This window comes from Lactuca sativa, chromosome 9 (assembly GCF_002870075.4).
Source record: "Lactuca sativa cultivar Salinas chromosome 9, Lsat_Salinas_v11, whole genome shotgun sequence".
In the NCBI taxonomy this organism is placed as follows: Eukaryota; Viridiplantae; Streptophyta; class Magnoliopsida; order Asterales; family Asteraceae; genus Lactuca; species Lactuca sativa.
Window position 1 is genome coordinate 145,668,776 of NC_056631.2, and position 19,027 is coordinate 145,687,802.

At 33.6% G+C, this 19,027-nt stretch overlaps 1 protein-coding gene across 1 annotated transcript; it reads left to right on the plus strand.

Moving 5' to 3' along the window:
- Window positions 1-2,621: 2,621 nt before the first annotated feature.
- Window positions 2,622-4,003, plus strand: LOC111913140 (uncharacterized). The gene is made up of 3 exons (XM_023908867.1): window positions 2,622-2,814; window positions 3,256-3,281; window positions 3,368-4,003. The coding sequence occupies exons 1-3, from the start codon at window positions 2,622-2,624 to the stop codon at window positions 4,001-4,003; spliced, it is 855 nt and encodes a 284-aa protein (XP_023764635.1).
- Window positions 4,004-19,027: the final 15,024 nt, after the last annotated feature.

Consider the following 19,027-nt stretch of genomic DNA (forward strand, 5'->3'; position numbering starts at 1 on the left):
ATTGATTTTAAAATGTTCTATTGTAGAATGGCGGCAATCGACGGTAAAATCAACTATTATTGATATATAAATGGAATCAAACATCGGCAAGCCACTAGGAACAACTTTTTAAATTCATGTTTTATACTTTTTATTGGAACTTGGAACTTGGAAGTTAGACTTCATGTTTCTAGCTAGGATTATTACTGTTTTTATCATTTTATGTATCAAATTTTAGATCTTTTTGTATGAAACTTTATATCTTTAAGTTTATAACTTTAGGTTTCTATGTTAAAACATTGTAATTTATGTTTAAAAAATTGAAACATTGATTTTTTTTAAGTTAACATTTCGTTCCTCGGTTTTCAAACCGAACCAAACCAAATTAGAATTTTATTCTCGGTTTGGTTGAGAAAATTAGACTTCGATTTGGTTTGTTTTTCGAAATGGACCAAAAACAATTTCAAAACGAAGAAACCGAACCGAGGAAACCCAAGAACCCACAACCCAAACCGTTTCCCACCCCTATTAATCAATACCGCTTATGGTATTGCTTTCCAATTCGACCAACTAAATGTTTTGAAATAAGTGACCATTTCTTATGACCATGTTTTTCAACTAGCTCCTTGATATGATCATCCTCCTGAATACAATTTTTTAAAAAAAAATAAACTTAATAACTATCTAATTTATAAAACGAGATAATGAAGTACAAAACGTAAGATCATATGTACCTCTTTGATCAAATCCCAAAACCACAAACAAATATAGTGGAGATATAATGTGGCAAAAAGAAATGGAGTGGACGGAAGTTAGAAAGAAAAAGGCACCGGCGAGACTAAAGCATATCTAGGAAACAACTTACTTCGTCACCAATGTTCCAGAACAAGCCAAGAAAGGAGAAATCAGAGAGGCATTTGGAAGATTTGGGAGGGTTACAGATGTTCGGTTTGGTGAAGTCAAAAATGTCATGGAGTTAGAAGAGAAGATTAATGGAATGACATATAGAGGGAATAAATTGGAAGTTAACCTGGCGAGACACAGAAGGAAAGATCTCCCAAACCCACATACAACTAATTAAACCGGAGGCCAATACAATTGAACAATACTGGGAGATGGAATACATTCAGGGATCATCGGACCGTCGCAAATGTCACTAGACCCCCACATATGTCGGAGAAAAACTCAGTTCAATCTGTCCCGCCGGCACCACCAGGACCAAGACCCATCCAATTACAACGGGACAATCAGACTTACCACTGGCTGCATAAGACATCACTCATTGGGGAAGCACTGACCTTAGACCATTTGGGGCATCTGCCAAAACTCTTACGAGATAACGGTGAAACAGACTTGGAGATAAAATATGTTGGGGGGCTAAGGGTTCTTTTTCTTTTTGACAGCTCAGTAGATGCTAAAGATTTCTTGAATAACGAGAACAGGTGGAGAGAAACTCTGAAGTGGGTGAACTGGAGTGACGAGACTGATATGCAAGTTGAGCGAGTAGCCTGGATCAGAATTATAGGGCTTCCACTATACTTATGGGGGGAACGTAACTTTGCAAGCATCACTGAAGGGTTTGGGAAGACAATAGCACAATATGAAGATCTATCAAATAGGGTGGACCTGTCGTGCCCAAAGATTGGAATTCTCACCTCAAGGAAAACCAGAATAAATGAAGATTTACAAGTTGCCATTGACGGGAGGGTCTTTAAAATTGGTATCATCGAATTTGACGAAGACTGGTTTCCTTTACGATTTGACAAGTCGGAGGATTACTATGAGACACAGGATGAGGACGACGAAGAAGACAGTGAATATGGGAATGAAGAAGAGGATGGGATATCGGACACGTATATGGGGAACCCAGACGATAAGAAGGAAGAAGGTGAGATATCACTGGAATTACAAACGGAAAGGAATGTGGTTCAGTCGGAAGGTGGAAAAGCGACAAACGCAGAGATCGGAGATGAATTTCCGACCAGGCAACTGGCGGTCAGAAGTGAGGTAATCGAAACGTCGGAAGAAGTGCAACGGACACCTGGTGAACAAATGACAGTGCGGGATTCTATGTTGACTGAACACGTAGCATCGCCTAGAATATTGGAGGCATTAATGGATAACGGTAACATCCCTGTTCTAATCCACAACTCAAAGGACAAGTGCCCTGGCCCAAGTATGGAATCAAACCCAAACTTAAATGGGCTTTCATATGAGCTACCCCCAATTGGTTGTTTTGGGCCGTTTACGTCTCCTATTGTATCAAACAAAGGCATACGCCAGTCATCTGAAGTATGTAGTTCATTGGGGAAAAGGAGGAGATTAGAGCACGACGAACCCAGACGACCTATCCCTTTAACAAATCCGATGACTGCTCTCTTTGACCTTGACGTACCCCCGTCACACATGGCTTCCCAAACGGCGGTGGTCAAAGAAGTCGATCACGCTCCAATCGACATTAACAGAGTTCCATCTGAAAGTCATGGAAACCTGACTGAAAACGTGCCTAACGATTGCTCCTCTTCTTCAACTGAAATTAGAAAGATGGTAGAAATTGGGAATGCATTAGGGTTCGAAATTAGCCACAATGACCCAATTTTAAAGGGAGTGATGGGTGAAATTGGGGAGGTTGCAGCACCACAATGAATTGTATTAGCATTAATGTGTGTGGAATAGGCGAAGACTACAAGGTCGAATGGGTGAGGAGATTAAAGACGCAGCATCGTGCCTCCTTTGTGGGGATACAGGAGACACAACTGGTGAATGTGAATGATAGAGATGTCGCAGGATGTTGGGGCTCAATAGATTTTAGCTACTCGGCAATTCAATCTCAAGGTAGGTCTGGCGGTCTAGTAAGCATTTGGGACAGCAGGATCTTCAAAGTCTCTGAGATCATAAAATCGAGATATCTACTGGCAACAATTGGGAGATGGGAAGGAATTCAAGGGGACACTATCTTAGTGAATGTATATGGGCCACATTCTAGCACAGAGAAAAGAAAGCTTTAGGAAGAATTATTAGAAATAAAAAGGAATAAAGGAGGTACTTGGGTGGTGTTTGGTGATTTCAATACTGTTAGGCGGTCGGACGAATGCTACAATTTGCATTTCTGCCCTCAGTCTGCTTTTCATTTCAATAGTTTCATCAGGGAAGCAAGCCTTAATGATATTCGAATGGGTGGTTTGCGTTATACCTTCTATTGTCGAACTGATATCAAATTAAGTAAACTTGACCGCTTCCTGGTTTGTAATAATTTTTTAAACATCTTCCCCTTAGTATCTGTTACTGCACTCCCAAGGGAGGTATCTGATCACAGTCCTATTGTATTAAAAACTGTTGCACCCGATTTTGGAAAACCCCTATTCCGATTTTCAACTCATGGATGCAGAAGGAAGGCTTTGATAATGTTTTTGCCAGTGCCTGGCTCAATTTTAAGGGGTATGGTACGCCAGATTACTATCTGGTGACCAAGCTCAAATTCTTGAAGAATAAACTTAAAAAATGGAGAGCAAATGAATACCCCAAGGAGACAGTTGAATTGAAGAAAATCAAACAGCAGGTGCATGATATTGATTGTTTGGCGGAGAGGCGACAACTTAGTGAATTGGAGATGAATGACCGGCGATCTGGAATACATAAAATAATTGAAATGGAGAAATTATTGACTTTGGATCTGAAACAAAAATCCAGAATAAAGTGGGTGATAGACGGTGATGAGAACACATCTTTCTTCCATGGATATGTGAATAACAAGCTTAGAAAGAGCAGAATAATGGGGCTACAGATTAATGGATCTTGGACCACAAATGTAGAGACTATTAAACAAGAAGCTTTCAAATTTTACCAAAGAAAGTTCCTGGAGAAATGGCCATCGAGACCAAAGTTGTTCAGCAATAAATTCAACCCGCTGGATGCAATTGACAAAGCCCAGCTGGAAGCTCCATTCACCAGGGAAGAAATCAGACGTGCTGTATGGGCATGCGGGAATGAAAAGGCGCCGGGCCCTGATGGTTTTTCTTTCTAGTTCATTAAAAAGTATTGGGAGGAGATGCAAGATGACGTAACGAATGCTATTAAATACTTCGAAAATTATGGGATACTTGGAAGAGGATGCAACTCTTCTTTCATTACGTTAGTACCAAAGATCAAGGACCCAATCACGCTTGGAGATTATAGACCAATAAGTCTTATTGTCTGTCTATACAAGATAATTGCAAAAACCTTGGCTCACAGAATAAAAAAGGTTATTGGTAAGTGTATTGGAGAGGTGCAAACTGCTTTTGTTGAAGGAAGGAATATCCTGGATGGTCCGCTGATTGTAAATGAGCTTTGCTCATGGAGTAAGAAAGCAAAAAAGAAAATGTTGCTCTTCAAAGTGGACTTTGACAAAGCATTTGACTCAGTCAACTGGGAATACCTTGACTCGATTCAAATGCAAATGGGATTTGGAGATAAATGGCATGGTTGGATTCAAGGTTGTTTAGGCTCTGCAAGAGCATCTGTGCTAGTAAATGGGTCACCCACAAAGGAGTTCGAAATGGAACGGGGAGTTAGACAGGGCGATCCAATGTCGCCTTTCCTTTTCATTATCGCCATGGAGGGGCTTAATATTGCAATAAAAACAGCTTGTGAGAAAGGCATTTTTACTGGGATATCCCTCCCACACTCAGAGACATCTATTTCTCATTTATTCTACGCGGATGATGCCCTATTCGTGGGTGAATGGAATAAGGAAAATATTAGGAATCTCGCAAGAATTCTAAGGTGCTTTCACGTAACTTCTGGCCTTAAGGTTAATTTCCACAAGTCATGGGTAATTGGTGTTGGAGTAGACATGCATGAGGTTACACGGTATGCCACTCCCCTCGGATGTGAACCCGCCAAAATCCCCTTCAACTACCTTGCTGTTCTGGTAGGAGGGAACATGAAGTTAAAGAAAAAATGGGGACCGGTGATTGAGAGATTCCAGGCCAAACTATCCGCATGGAAGTCAAAAACACTTTCAATGGGGGGACGTCTCACTCTATGCAAGGCGATTCTTTGTAATCTACATACATATTATTTCTCTCTGTTTGTTGCACCCTCTGGAGTCATAAATACTATGGAAGGGATTAGAAGGAAATTCTTATGGGGTATGAATGATGATGGGAAGAGGAAAATCAAATGGGTTTCTTGGCAAAAGGTGGTGTCTCCTAGAGTAGCTGGCGGTCTGGGGATGGGTTCACTTAAAGCTTTGAATCCGGCACTAATCGGCAAATGGTGGTGGCGGTTGCGCAGTGAGGGTGCAAGTCTATGGAGGGAGTCTATTATGGGTACCCATAATCTCAAGAATAAAGCTGCTGATTGTATCTCAAAAAAGTCCATTCCAGGTGTTTGGAACAATATAGCAAGGGTAAAAAGAGAGTTCTCAAAAGCTGGAATCAATTTTGATGAAGTAATAAAAAAGTAGGTGGGTAAAGGTGATTGCACGTTGTTCTGGTTAGATAAATGGCTGGACAGCGAAAATTTAAAATCAATGTTCCCAGAATTGTAAAAGCTGGAGAAAACTAAAAGTTGCAAAATAAGGGACAAGATAAACACCAGGGGAATAACATGGGAATGGAATTCGAGTCCATCCTCTAGCTCTCAAGCATGTGAATTTGTTGAATTGGCTCTCAAAGTGGAATCATTCCTACCAAACTCCCAACCAGACAGGTGGATATGTAGCATCTCTGGGGATGGGGTTTACCACGTTAATGTGGTAAGGGAACTGATAGATACAGTGGGCTCGAGTATTGAAGGAGGGAAGATCGATTGGATTCCGGAGGTCCCGACTAAGGTACGTTGTTTCATTTGGAGGGCGGTCTTAAATGGTATCCCAACTGCATGTGCTCTCCAAAAAAGAGGAATCAACTTCAACTCAGTTATGTGCAGCTATTGTGATCTGGAAAGAGAAGATACTGATCATGCTTTGATCAAGTGCTCGATGGCAGCAAAGGTGTGGGAGGAGATGTTCAGGTGGTATGGCATTCCTCATCCTCAATTTGGGAATATAAGTGACGTGGTGAGGTTATGCTCTACATGGGGAAGATGCTTAAAGAAGAGGAGGAACCTAATTAGCATTTGTTATGTTACTGCATGGCTAATCTGGAGAGCAAGGTGCAATTTTGTCTTTAATAAGACTCGGATATCACCCAACCAACTGGCGGGCAACATTCAATCCATGGTGTTTTCATGGATTAAACATAGGAGAGTTAATTGTTCTTATAATTGGATTGACTGGTGCTCTAGTCCTTCCTATTGTATGTAAATATTTCTTGTCTGCAGTTTGTACTTTTGGCCTATAGTTTCTTGCTATTTGGCCTTTTTTTTCTAATATATTATTTGCCGGTTCCAAAAAAAAATGTACCTCTTTGATCCAAGACCCTTTAAGAAGATCGGGTTTAAGAACGTTTTACTAACGATGCAAGCACAAAACGTCTTACCTTCCTGGAATACATTCAACTTCAAAAGACAATTAAATAAAACCATAAATTTAGATGAAAATTAGAAGTTAGTAAACATAGCAAAGTGAGAACATTATTTCAAGGTCACTTATTTTCTTGAAGTTATCCATCTTTGTGCCACCATTATATTACCAGTCAAACATTAAGAAGTCAGATCTACTTCACAATCTTCTTAGTTCGCAATCAACTTTCATCATCTTTTGTATTGCATCTTTACACCTAAAAGAAATAAATTAAAATCGATAAATATTAATTACTAAGTAAGGAATGATTATAATAAATTAATCTTACTTTCTAGAAATTGCAGGCTTTAAATAAATTGGAAATTGTATGATGCATTAAAGAGGTATGATTTATACCAACAACATAAAATGGACCTACTCCTCTTTTTGTCAATATTGTTAAGAATACCAAAGAACAAATGATAATGGACTGAACACAAAAAGTATATATAGATAATTCAATAGAAATGGGATAAGTTCAAATCTTATTCTTACTAGAGAAGATTAGGGTTCACAATCTCAAATAAGGATGATATTTTTGTCGGCCTTCATTTTCCATTAAAGTTAGAGAAAATAAGTCGAGGAGTTAACCTAACTTTTATGAAATGATTAAGTTTTCTACATATATTTAAGAACTGTACGAGTGAACCAAAGCTCAAAGACAATAATTAACAAAGGCAAAAAGTCAACGTAATTACCTAAAAAGATATGGCACCCAAGATGATGTCTCGCCATTAGACCATGTAATGTTTGTGAAAGATCTATATGACTAATAATCATTATAGAATAGTATTTTCTAATAACATATTATGGTACAGGCTATAGGGATATAAATACAATTTATGGCAAGTACACACTTATTGATTATTTATTAGAATTTGATTTGTAATATATATTTTCAGCTCTTGCATTTAATTGGAAAATTATTATTTTATGGAAATAATATTTCTAGAGAGAAAACAACTTCATAATGTACGAATTTATATATTGTATATATCTTTTTGGAACTACTGGGGTCGATTTTTATAAAGTTAGTTTATATAATTATAATATGTACATGCTAGTTAATAATAAGGAGTAAAAGACACTCTATCCTTGACATTCCTTAGTCAAAGTCGTAGGTACACAACCATAGGCTAGTGTTTCTTGTTGTTTTCCTTCTTACACATATGCTTATCATATCAACCCATACTTTCATTTTGTGTAGGTATGGTGACTTATATGTAGGATTTAGAATATAAAAACATGTATCTAGTTATTTGATTGATCTTTTTCTTCATGAAATTTGAGAGCATCCTCACTCTTTCCCTCTGCTCTCTTGCAATGGTTGTGTAGATTTGAGGGCTAATAAGTTGCTTCTCTATAAAAATAATTTACTATTAGTTCGTAATGGCTTAAGAAGTACTTAATAAAAGAGAAGACTGACAACTTTGGTGGGTAACACTTTCTTGGTGAATACTTATAAAGAAACTCTACTTTGAGTGTTTTTCCATCTCCACAACTTCCAATCCCCCCCCCCCCCACTTTCTTGAGGATTCAAGGACTAAAAAGTTTGTTGTTCTTTTCCCTTTATGGTTATTTTAATCCTTCATTTCATTTCAAGATGACTATCTGTGTGAAATAAACAAGATTATGATATTCATTTTAAAATGATTTCATTGCTAAACTCGAGTTTTCGAAATTAATTTTGAAAATAAACACAACAATTGGTATAAGATACATCTTGCAAACTGGATTAGATTATTTGATTATTTGGATAATTTGAGTTTTGGAAAAATATGAATAACTTGTTTTTGTTAAAAATAAGCTCATACATATTTTGTAAAACAACTTTATAATTTTTGTTTTATGTGAGAAATGTTTACATGAATATTTTGTCACCAAAGTTGTCATATAAAAACAAATGTTGTTTTTATATGTTATTGTATTTTAGAGTCTATAAAAAAAGCCACAGACAATTTGTGTTGTTTGTGTTGATTTTATAAAATGGTTGTAATATTCTTTTATTAATATGGTATGTAATAATAAATCGTTAGTTTTTCATCATTGTTATTTTGTATGTAATATATTTGTATTAGACTAGTTTATTTTAAATCAAATGTAACAAGATGAATACGAAGGTTATTTTGGAGAATCAAATCACCCCCTCCCCCTCCCCCCAAACAGTTTTATAGATGTTTTTATAACTTTTATCAAACTTTGAAGCTCTACTACAACGTTTTGTCATCTTTGTATCGTTAATACATGACATGCATATTAGGGCTCGGGTACAAGAAACACTATACTTTGATATGATTAAATGTTTTCTTTTATTAGGAAGTTATAAAGGTTACTGTCAAGTATGGTATGAACTACACAAGAGGCGTATGTAGTCAGGATGAGATTGTTTCTTCTTATATGTTGAGAATTAGACATCTAACACGCATTACCAAAAGTTAAACACCCAATGAGATGGATTGCGACCATATATCATGTTTAACATGATGTCTGTAACAAAAGGATACCTAATAAGTTACCTTATACATTAATTGTAGCTTTTCTCTTTGGTGAATTGGATGTTGATGAATGACATTTTCTTTGTGTGTTACTAGTGGAAATTAAATGTTACTAGATGTTCACCACTGTCTATATCAATCTATGATGAGTCTTGTACAAGTCTGAGATTAAAATATGTATATGCCCAAAAATCATTATAGAATGATATTTGCTAATAACCAGTGTTTCAAAAATCAACCAATGTGGTCGACTACTCGGACTCGATCATCTCCTGATGCGACTAAATAGGAGTCGGCCAAAAAAACTCAGAATCTATCAAACTTGATAAAAAGCAATCAACTTCAATAAAATTTAGAATCAATCAAAATCTGAAAAACTCGGAAATTTTTACTTTTTTTTTTTAGAAAAACAAATATATAATTGTTATTGATATTCATCTACTTTCTTATACATTTTAATAAACTTGTAATATATGTAATATAATGTTTTCCTAAAATAATTTCATATAATTTATCCAGCCTGAGTACTCCCCGGTTACTCCCCACTTGGACTGAAAACTCACTACTCGCTAGTTGGCGACTCTGGGAACGCCTAACAACTTTTACAACATTGCTAATAACATATGACCCTATAGGGTCACACCTTATAGCAAGTAGACCTTTATTGATTAATTATTTGAATTTGATTACTAATAAATGTTATTAACTATTGTATTTAATTAAGAAATTACTTTATTTATTTTATGAAACAATATTTTTAGAGAGAAAACAACTAGTAATTCATAATATGTGAATTTATATGTTGTGTACATCTTTTTGGACCCATTGAAGCGCATTTGTATAACGTTAGTTTATTGAAATATAAGATGCACATGCTAATTAATAAGGACTAAAAATACACTCAAGCCTTGACTTTCCTTTAATGTATGTATGACAACTTATATCTAAGAGTTAGTATATATAAGGAAGCATGTATCTAGTTTTTTGATTGATCATTTTCATCCTTTTTCTCTCATGAAAGTCGAGAGCATCCTTGCTCTTTCCCACTCCTTTCTCCTGTAAAGTTTGTGTAGAGTTAAGTGCTTATAATTTGCTTGTCCTTAAGACTAATTTGGTATTATTTCTTAATTTCTTAAGAAGTACTTAATACAAAAGAAGACTAGCATCTTTGGTGGCTAACACTTGCTTGGTGAATACTTCTACAGAAGCTCTAATTTTAGTCTTTTGCCATCTCCATTAACTTCCAAGCCTCCCATTGAGGATTCCATGTCAACAACGGTTGTTGTTCTTTTCCATCTATGGTTGTTTTAAGATTTCATTTGATTGCAAGATGATCCTTCGTGGAAAATAAACTAGATTATGATATTCATTTAAAAATGCTATTGTAGCTAAACTCGAGTTTTTGAAACTACATTTGAATATAAACCCAATAGTTTGATGAACCAAATTCTTCGTTGTGGTGATAGGTGGAATCTAGTGAATCGTCTACGGTAATATAGGCAAATACGGTTTCTATAGGTCATGATGTCAGTTATTCGGGGAAAGAAGGGGATTAAGCGTCTTGTAGTGAGTAGAGATATACTAAAAGTTGATGTACATACAATGGTGGTGTTAATGAGTGGCAGACGTTATTTAAGTGCATTTTAGCCTTGTCATAGGGCTAATAACAGAGCATAACAGAGGCTAACATCCTAGGGACCACTAGTAATTCCAAACAGTAAAATAAGGACTATATATGATAAAATTCCCATAATATGGCCAAAAGTGAGATTTTATTCAAACCACAGGGACCAAACTATATTATACAATAATCATTTTTTTTAAAATTACATAAACACACCTTGTGTTTTATCAAATGTTACAAACTCAGTATTTGCTAAAAAAAATTGACGAACATGGTCCTATGGTTTCCAAAAGTTGTACGAATGGTTCTTTTTTCGAACATCGTTAGTTTTCCCCTGTTAGTGTGAAGGTAATTTGGAATTTTCATGTAGCAAAGACTGAATTTGTGACCATATGTAAACCAAAGAGACCAATTTTGTAATTTTATATATATTTTTTTGTTTATGAGTTTCCTCCTTTTTCACATGTTTACTTTTTAAAATGTGTCTTTCATGCATTCAATTTAACTTTGTAAAATGTTATTGTCACCCCTCCATAATCTAAACTTTTGTGTTTATCTCCCTAGTATATATCTTGATTTTCCTTAAAAAAATATTTCTTAACCTAAAAAAACTAATTTTTTACATGCTTATTTTTATATATGTGTCGGTATAAATTCAAAGTGATCAACGTTTTGACATGAAGTTAGAACTTTTCTTTGTTATTTTTCTTAAAAAAAAAAAACTTACCTGTTTTTTTTAAGCATGTGTCGGTTAAAATTGAGTATTTTCTATGTTGCAATGTAACGTGTTTTTTTTAACATTTTTGTGTTTAATTTTATGTACTTTCGTACATGTGAGTCGGATCACATATAATAGCTTTCGTTTGTTAACTTAAAAAAAAAAAGATATTATATTCGAGTTTGTCTATGTTTCGACGTAATTTTTTTTTTTTTTACATTTTTATGCTAAATTTTATATACATTTCCTATGTGTGATTCGGTTCACATTTAATAACTTTTGTTTGTTACCTTAAAAAACTAATGTTTTGTGTCTTTGTTTTTATGTATGTGTCGGTAGAAATTCAATATGGTCAACATTTCGATTTGAATTTAGAACTTCTTTTCGTTTATTTTTTTTTTAATATTAGTTGTTTTTATTTTTATTTACATGTCGGTTTAAATTCGATTTTTGCTAGGAATCAATGTAATTTTTATTACGTTTTCATGCTTAATTTTATGTATTTTTCCTAAATATCATCCGGGTCAAATATAATAAATTTCGTGTGTTAACTTCAGAAAAAGTATTATATTCGAATTTGTCTATGTTTCGATGTATTTTTTATTTTTATTTTTATTTGTGTGATTAATTTTATTTACGTTTCCTGCATATGAGTCAGGTTACATATAATAATTTTCGTTCGGTAACTTAAAAACCTATTTTTACATGCTTATTTATATGTATGTGTCGGAATAAATTCAAGATAGTCAACGTTTCGACGTAAATTTAGAACTTTCGCTCATTAATTTTTTTGTAAAAAAAACCTTACTTGTTTTTCTAGATATGTGTCGATATAAATTCGTGTTTGTCTACATTTCAACATAAAGTTTATTTATTTATTTATTTATGTTTTCGTCATTATTTTTATCTACATGTTATTTTTTCGTATATTAAAATAAGCATGAAAACATAAAAAATATGTTGAAATATAGACGACCTCGAATTTATACCGATACGTACATAAATAAAACAAGTAAGTTTTTTTTTTTTAAATTAATGAACGGAAATTCTAAGTTTACTTTACGTCGAAACATACATAAAAAAAGCACGTAAAAAGTTATTTTTTTCCTTTTAACGAACGAAAGTTATTATATGTGACAAGACTCAGACGAACGAAACATATATAAAACTAAACACAAAATCATAAAAAAAAAATGCATCGAAACATAATCAAACTCAAATATAATACAATGTTTAGGTTAACGAATGAAAGGTATTATATGTAACCCGACTCATAAGTTGGAAACGTACACAAAGTTAAGCACGAAAACTTAAAAAAACATCAAAACGTAGATAAAGTCAAATTAAACTGACACGTGCATAAAAAAAGTAAATTAAAAGAAATAACGAATTAAAGTTCTAAATTCATGTTGAAACGTTGACCATCTTGAATTTATATATATATATATATATATATATATATATATATATATATATATATATATATATATATATATATATATATATATATATATATATATATAATTGTTAGGATTATAGTGTTGCGTCTTTGTGCTTTGTTGATTAAGTTTATTTTGTAAACGAGTTGGGTCTGCCCACTCATATTTATTTATAGGGTTTGAGTATTTAACATGCATGGATGTATCGTATTTTGCTTAACTCTAATATTATTCTGTAAACTCTAATCACGCCTCTACAGTAGCAATTTATCATCAAGTTCTTCTAAGGTGTGACACTTAATCTATTCAGCAATATTTGAATCATCATTGTGTTCTTGCTTTTACTTTTTTTGAATCTAAACGATCTTTAAGGTTTTTAATCCGAACAATTGGTATCAGAGCAGGAGACTGTGTAATCTATACGCATCTCTTCTGTTTATTGAGTTATTAGGGTTTTCGTTAATATAGGATCTTGTTTAGTCGTCTTTATTGTGTTTTTGACGGCATAAAGTGATCTTGATATTACCCTATAATCTGTCTTAGCTTACACATATGATTCATAACACGTTTTATAGATCTTATCATCATGCAACAAGACGACTCCAACATCAAGTCCATAAATATTTCAAGCAGCATTGGATCAGCAACAAGGATTTCGATTCTCTTTCCTCATGAATATGAAGTATGGGCACTCCATTTTGAAGATTTTGTTCTCGGTTCAAAGGATAATCGGTATTTAATATGGGAAGCCCATTTGTTCACACGGAGACCAAAAGAGTTATCAAAACTCAGAAGGAATACAATCAGTTGCTTCTTGATGTAAAGGAAGTTCCTCAGCACAAGAAAGAAAAACGAATCAGCAATGTCAAAGCAATGAGGTTCATTAGATTCGCTTTGCAGGCCGATACTTTTCGTCTATTTAGTTTTTGTAATACTGTGAAATCCATGTGGGATAGACTCAAGGAACTTTATGCCACTGACGCAAATCTTGAGCATTCTACACAAACACTCTTGCTCTCAAAGTTTGGTGGTTTCGCACAAAATCCTATAAGATGATGATAAATGGTATTGGAAGAGAAGTAATCGAACAAAATGTTACATTTATGAACGGACTTAGATCTGAATGGATGGCAGTTGTTTCTGCTGTCAAGGCGCATGAGCAATTTAAAAACTATTCATTAGCCAAGCTTGTTGGGATCTTGAAAGCACACGAGAGTGACGTGATCAAAGAAGCGAAAGTTGTTTTTGGAATAGAATCTCTGGCCCTTGTTGCGAAAGGCAAGTCAGTTGGAGAGGACGGATCTGAGTCTGATCAATCTGAATGTGTTCTTACTAACAAGGAGTATGCTTTAATGGTTTCAAATCCCAGTTGGTTCACAAGGAAGAAATTTCCATCAAACAAGAACCGAAACTGGCAGGGTAGCTACAGCTCAGTAAAGGTGAAAGAGGAGAATAAAGGCACTTCTCAAAAGGCGGAAGATAAGAAGGAAAAGAAGCTTTTGGGTGACTCTGGTTATGACTGCAACTATTGTCATGGTGAAAATCATTTGGCCTAGGAGTGCATGCTGAGAAGATTAAATGAGGAGAAATAAGGAGAAGATGATGAGACTTACCACATGCGGAAGTTGGAAGAGATCAAGAAGAAAAAGGTTGGTGATAACTCTATGCCTTCTTTGATCGTGCAGGAAAATATGGCTGAAAACGAGTTTCACAGAGTTGAGGTATGGTCAACAGACTCTGAAGATGAAGAGGTTCACATGCCCACACATGGCAGGACATTCGTTGCGAAAGTGGAGAGTTTGTGGTTTGCAGGAAGGTGTTTGATGGTGACAAATGATGAGTCACAAATGTAGGAGTATGTTACTGGGAGTGAAAGAAGAGATGATAGCTGTTTCGCAGCAAGACCAGTTCCTGAACAAATCAACGAGTGTGAACAACTGATCAACAAGGTAAACCTAATTCTTAAATCTCTCAATATACCTGTATCTAGATACGAGACTGAATTAAATGACCTAAAATTTAGTTTTTCAAACATTAGTGATATTTTAAAAAGAACCCGTTTGACAAACTCTAACCTAACAGATAAAATTAGCAGGGTTTCGTAGAAAAGCGATGAGAGGCGAATATGGATTGACAAGATCAAGTCAGATTTGTTAAAGTCTAGGGATCAGTTAATTTACTTTCCACGAGACAATTTGATGTTTTTAAAACAATGTAACAGTTTTTGCTTGATTGCTAAATGGCTTTACTTTAACATTACTCAGTTACACCTTCATTGTGAGATTGGTGAGAAAATTTACAATATGATTTTGCCATTTCTCAAATTAAAGGAAGACGAAATTGACGCCGACTATTATAAGTGTGAATCCATCTGTCACACCCCGCTAAAGCGGAAACACGAGGCGTGGCAGTATAAAGGGTTTCATAGCAAAAGTTAAAAAACAACACCAACCATAGTATTATAAATCACTACAAATTTACAATGGGTTTGAACGAATTTTAAAAGAAGTTACAATAAAAATTGAAATACAACACATGCGAATGCTCCTAAAAGTCATGTGTCCCTAAGTGCCACTTACTCGATGATTCCAGAAAAAGCATGTAAAACGAGCGTCAACTATAAAAGTAGTTAGTGAGTACGCACAAGTAAATAACATAATATAGTTTGAAATTCATGATAATCTGAATATTAATAACAGTTTCCATAAACAAATGTTCATTGCTAAAATAAGTAAATAAGTTTTCATGAATAGAAGTTCATTGCTAAAGTGAGTAATAAAGTTTCCATAAATAGAAATATATTGCAAAAATCAGTACTAAGTTTGCAAAAACAAAGTTCGTTGTCATCATGAGAGATAAAGTATGTTGCCCAAATGAGATGCAACGTTCATATTCTCATGGGAAATAAAGTTTGTTACTAAAATGTGTAAACAAGTTTCATTGCTATAATGAGCAATCAAGTTCGTTGCTACAAGGAGCAAACAAGTTTGTTACTATAAGGAACAACCAAGTTCGTTGCTAAAAGCAGTAAATAATTATTTAGTAACAAAAGTACGTTGTTATAATGAGATACAAAGTTTATTGCTATAATAAGTAACGAGTTTGTCTGTGTATGAGCAAACAATGAGTTCCCAACCAAGCCTATGAGCGATGCCCTATCAAGATCTATGCTTATCGGTCCATAGATTATATGGTATCATGCACTCCAGTAATCGGGCGAGTGAAGAGTTGTCAACTCCTAATAGCGATGTCCATAATGACCATTGGCTCAAAGAGTTAATGGTTGGAGAAAACTGTAAGGGAAGGGACTTAAGACGATAAGGCCTCATGTTTCGTGTTGCATAGACATATATAGAGAAATATAGCAATAAAATAGCAATCAAGTTTGATAGAAATCAATTTAAATACAACGAACAAATAATAGTTTTTCGGACATGCTTTTCCACCCCAAAACATAAAAACTAAAACTAAGGGGAGTCGTGAATACTCACAATGCATTGAGATGATGCAAATGGTGTAATGACTACGCTCCACTCGTACCACTATCGATTTCTACAATAATGGTATTCGCTAGTGAGTCGCTAATCGAAATCTAACACTAGTATACTTACTACTATTATAAAATTATGCCAATATTGTGTCAAAATTTAATATTGATAAGTTACAAACATTTTTTTGAAATGGTGAAATTTTATAACTCATGTGATTAAGACAATTTTGGATATTAATTTCTAGCTTTTTGTAATATTAATTGAGGGTATTTCAACACATTTAAAGGTGTTTTAAGCTCCTAAAAATCCAAAATATTATCAAACAGTTTCCAAAAAATTTCAAACTTTGCATTTTCATTCTAAATACAGTAAAGGTCTTCCATAAATTCACGTTTGAATTTTTGATATGATTAACTATTTTTCCATAATTTTAAACCTTCATAAAAATATAAACTCGTGAAAAATAGCATCCAAATGATAAAAATTCCGAAACTTTTTATGATACTGCCATTAGACATATTTAAGTTGGGAAAAATATAAAAATTCCTCGTAAACTGTTGAACTCGATTTTATTATTTTTGTTCATTTATTCTAATAAAAATTGAAATAAATAGAAAACTATTTCCAAAATTGCCCAAACTTTTTGTAACACTGTTATTATACATGTAAAAGTTGTGAAAAATATAAAAGATATTTTTCAATTAGTCTTTTCTATTTTTCTTTGTTTTATCGTCTTAAATAATCTTTAATTGGAGAATAATTATTAAATAGTTAAAGTAAATTACCAACATTTTTGTAAACTTCATCTACATTGTAAATAATATGGGAAAAATACCAAAGTTCGTTTTTATCTACTGGAATACAATTTTGTGGATTTCAGTGTATTTAATCTTAGAAAATCGAAGCCAATAGCATAGTGAATCGAAAATCAGGGAAAAATAGGAATGCATTATGAAAAACTCTAAAAATATTTTTCTGAGTCGTACACATGGGTTACGAGTTGCGAAAATTATTAGATACCCTTTTCATATTACTTAAAGTGGTTTTTTGATTTATTTGAATTAAACAAAAGAAAATTCAAAACCATAGCAACCAGTAACAAAAATCGATGAAACTCAATGAGCTGTCATCATTCAATTTATGGGTCATCCACAAATTTACCTAGGATTTATAGACATTAGAAAATATTTTATATTAATTACTGTCCTATTTTATTGCAATAATTATAATAATTTGAAAAAAAATGAATTATTTTCTAAAAATTTGTGGAACATATCATTTTATCGATGGAATTCTGGGAAAAATCGGATTTGATCAGAAACTAAGTTTTAGATATTTATTTAGGAATAAATCCTTTATGAACCTATTTGAATGCTTTTAAACAACAAACTTTGATGATCAAGCCTCTAAGCTTGAAGATCATCACATGCATGTTGGTTTGAAGACCAATCATGTGTTTGAAATGTTTAAAATTCGCTTTTGAAAGAAAACTTAGAGTGCATGTGGTGATTTTCCACCAAAACTTGTAGAAAAGTGCATTTTCATGATCTTGACTTAGGTTTAGGTCCTTGGATTTCACCATGTAAAACATGCATGTTGTTTTTAGATGAAATACTACCACCATCATTATAAAAACCGTGATTGTGTGTGTATGTTTATGTGCTCCTGATCTTTCATTAGAATGGAGTAGAAGATGCAGAAAATGCAAGAAAACATGTAAAACATGAAGGAAGATGAAGGAAAATCGTGTTAAACCATAATAAACACCACCAGATGATGAAGATTTGAGTATCTTGAGTGTTCTTGGATTTATTCTTGGGAGAAATTTCATGGTTCTTAGGGGAAGGAAGATATGTGTGACAGTGTGAGAGAGGAATAAGAGACATGAGAGAAGACTGAGAGAGAAGATGGAGTATGGGAAAGTGAAAAATGAATAATGGTTTGGTGAAATTATGTATTGGAGAGAGGGGGCCGACTTTTGAGGGTATAATATCCCTCTCTCTTTCATTTGTCTTTATAAATTTTAAATATTTAATAAAAATATCAAATATTTATAAAAGATGCAACTTAACCAAGTTTTTATGCATAAAAGTGTTGATTTTTGATTTATAAATTAAGGGTAAATGTTAATGAGTTAAATTTTATTTCCTTAATGCATTTTCATAATTTTAATTATTTTAAAATGAAATTATCAGGTTCATAACTATTTTTATAGAATTTTTAGGGTTAAATTTTACAAAATTAGGTTTTTGGGGCATTTAGGGTTTTTGAGAGTTTGTAAATCTTTGGATATTGAAATAAATAGAATCTTTGAATCTTCAAACTGTTTTAGAGTTTCATAATTCTTATTCAAATAAGAAATAATGTTTGTAATTTATTTTTATTGGTTTATTGGCATTCTTTGTAGTTATTCTGAGATTCAAGCGAAATTGAGGAATCAAGTATACTAGCTCTAGTTTTCAACTTTAACTTAAGTTCCTATAAGACTAGGACCTAATTTATACTGTGACATCCCCATTTTCACGGTCAGAAAAGACCGATTTTGTTTATGCTTTGTTTAAATATCAGAGTAATATTTAAAATAAAAGTGTTGCAGAATTTGTCCCAAAAGAAAATATGAAAAAGATTTATCAAAAGCATTTCCGTAGAAATGTATTTCATTTAAAAAGACTTGGGATGTCATGCTCGATACAGATCATAAGCATAAACAATACAGCATAGGCCTTACTACATTATTCCGTATTTACAGGCCTAAAATCCATTAATCTCTCATCCCAAGACATCACATCTATGC

Bases quoted from the DNA above. Each gene is read 5' to 3' on its own strand.
- LOC111913140 (XM_023908867.1), top strand. From the start codon at position 2,622: ATGAATTGTATTAGCATTAATGTGTGTGGAATAGGCGAAGACTACAAG. The intron at 2,815-3,255 runs GTAGGTCTGGCG...TCTTCCCCTTAG, and splicing joins CTCGGCAATTCAATCTCAAG to TATCTGTTACTGCACTCCCA. The intron at 3,282-3,367 runs GTATCTGATCAC...TCATGGATGCAG, and splicing joins TTACTGCACTCCCAAGGGAG to AAGGAAGGCTTTGATAATGT.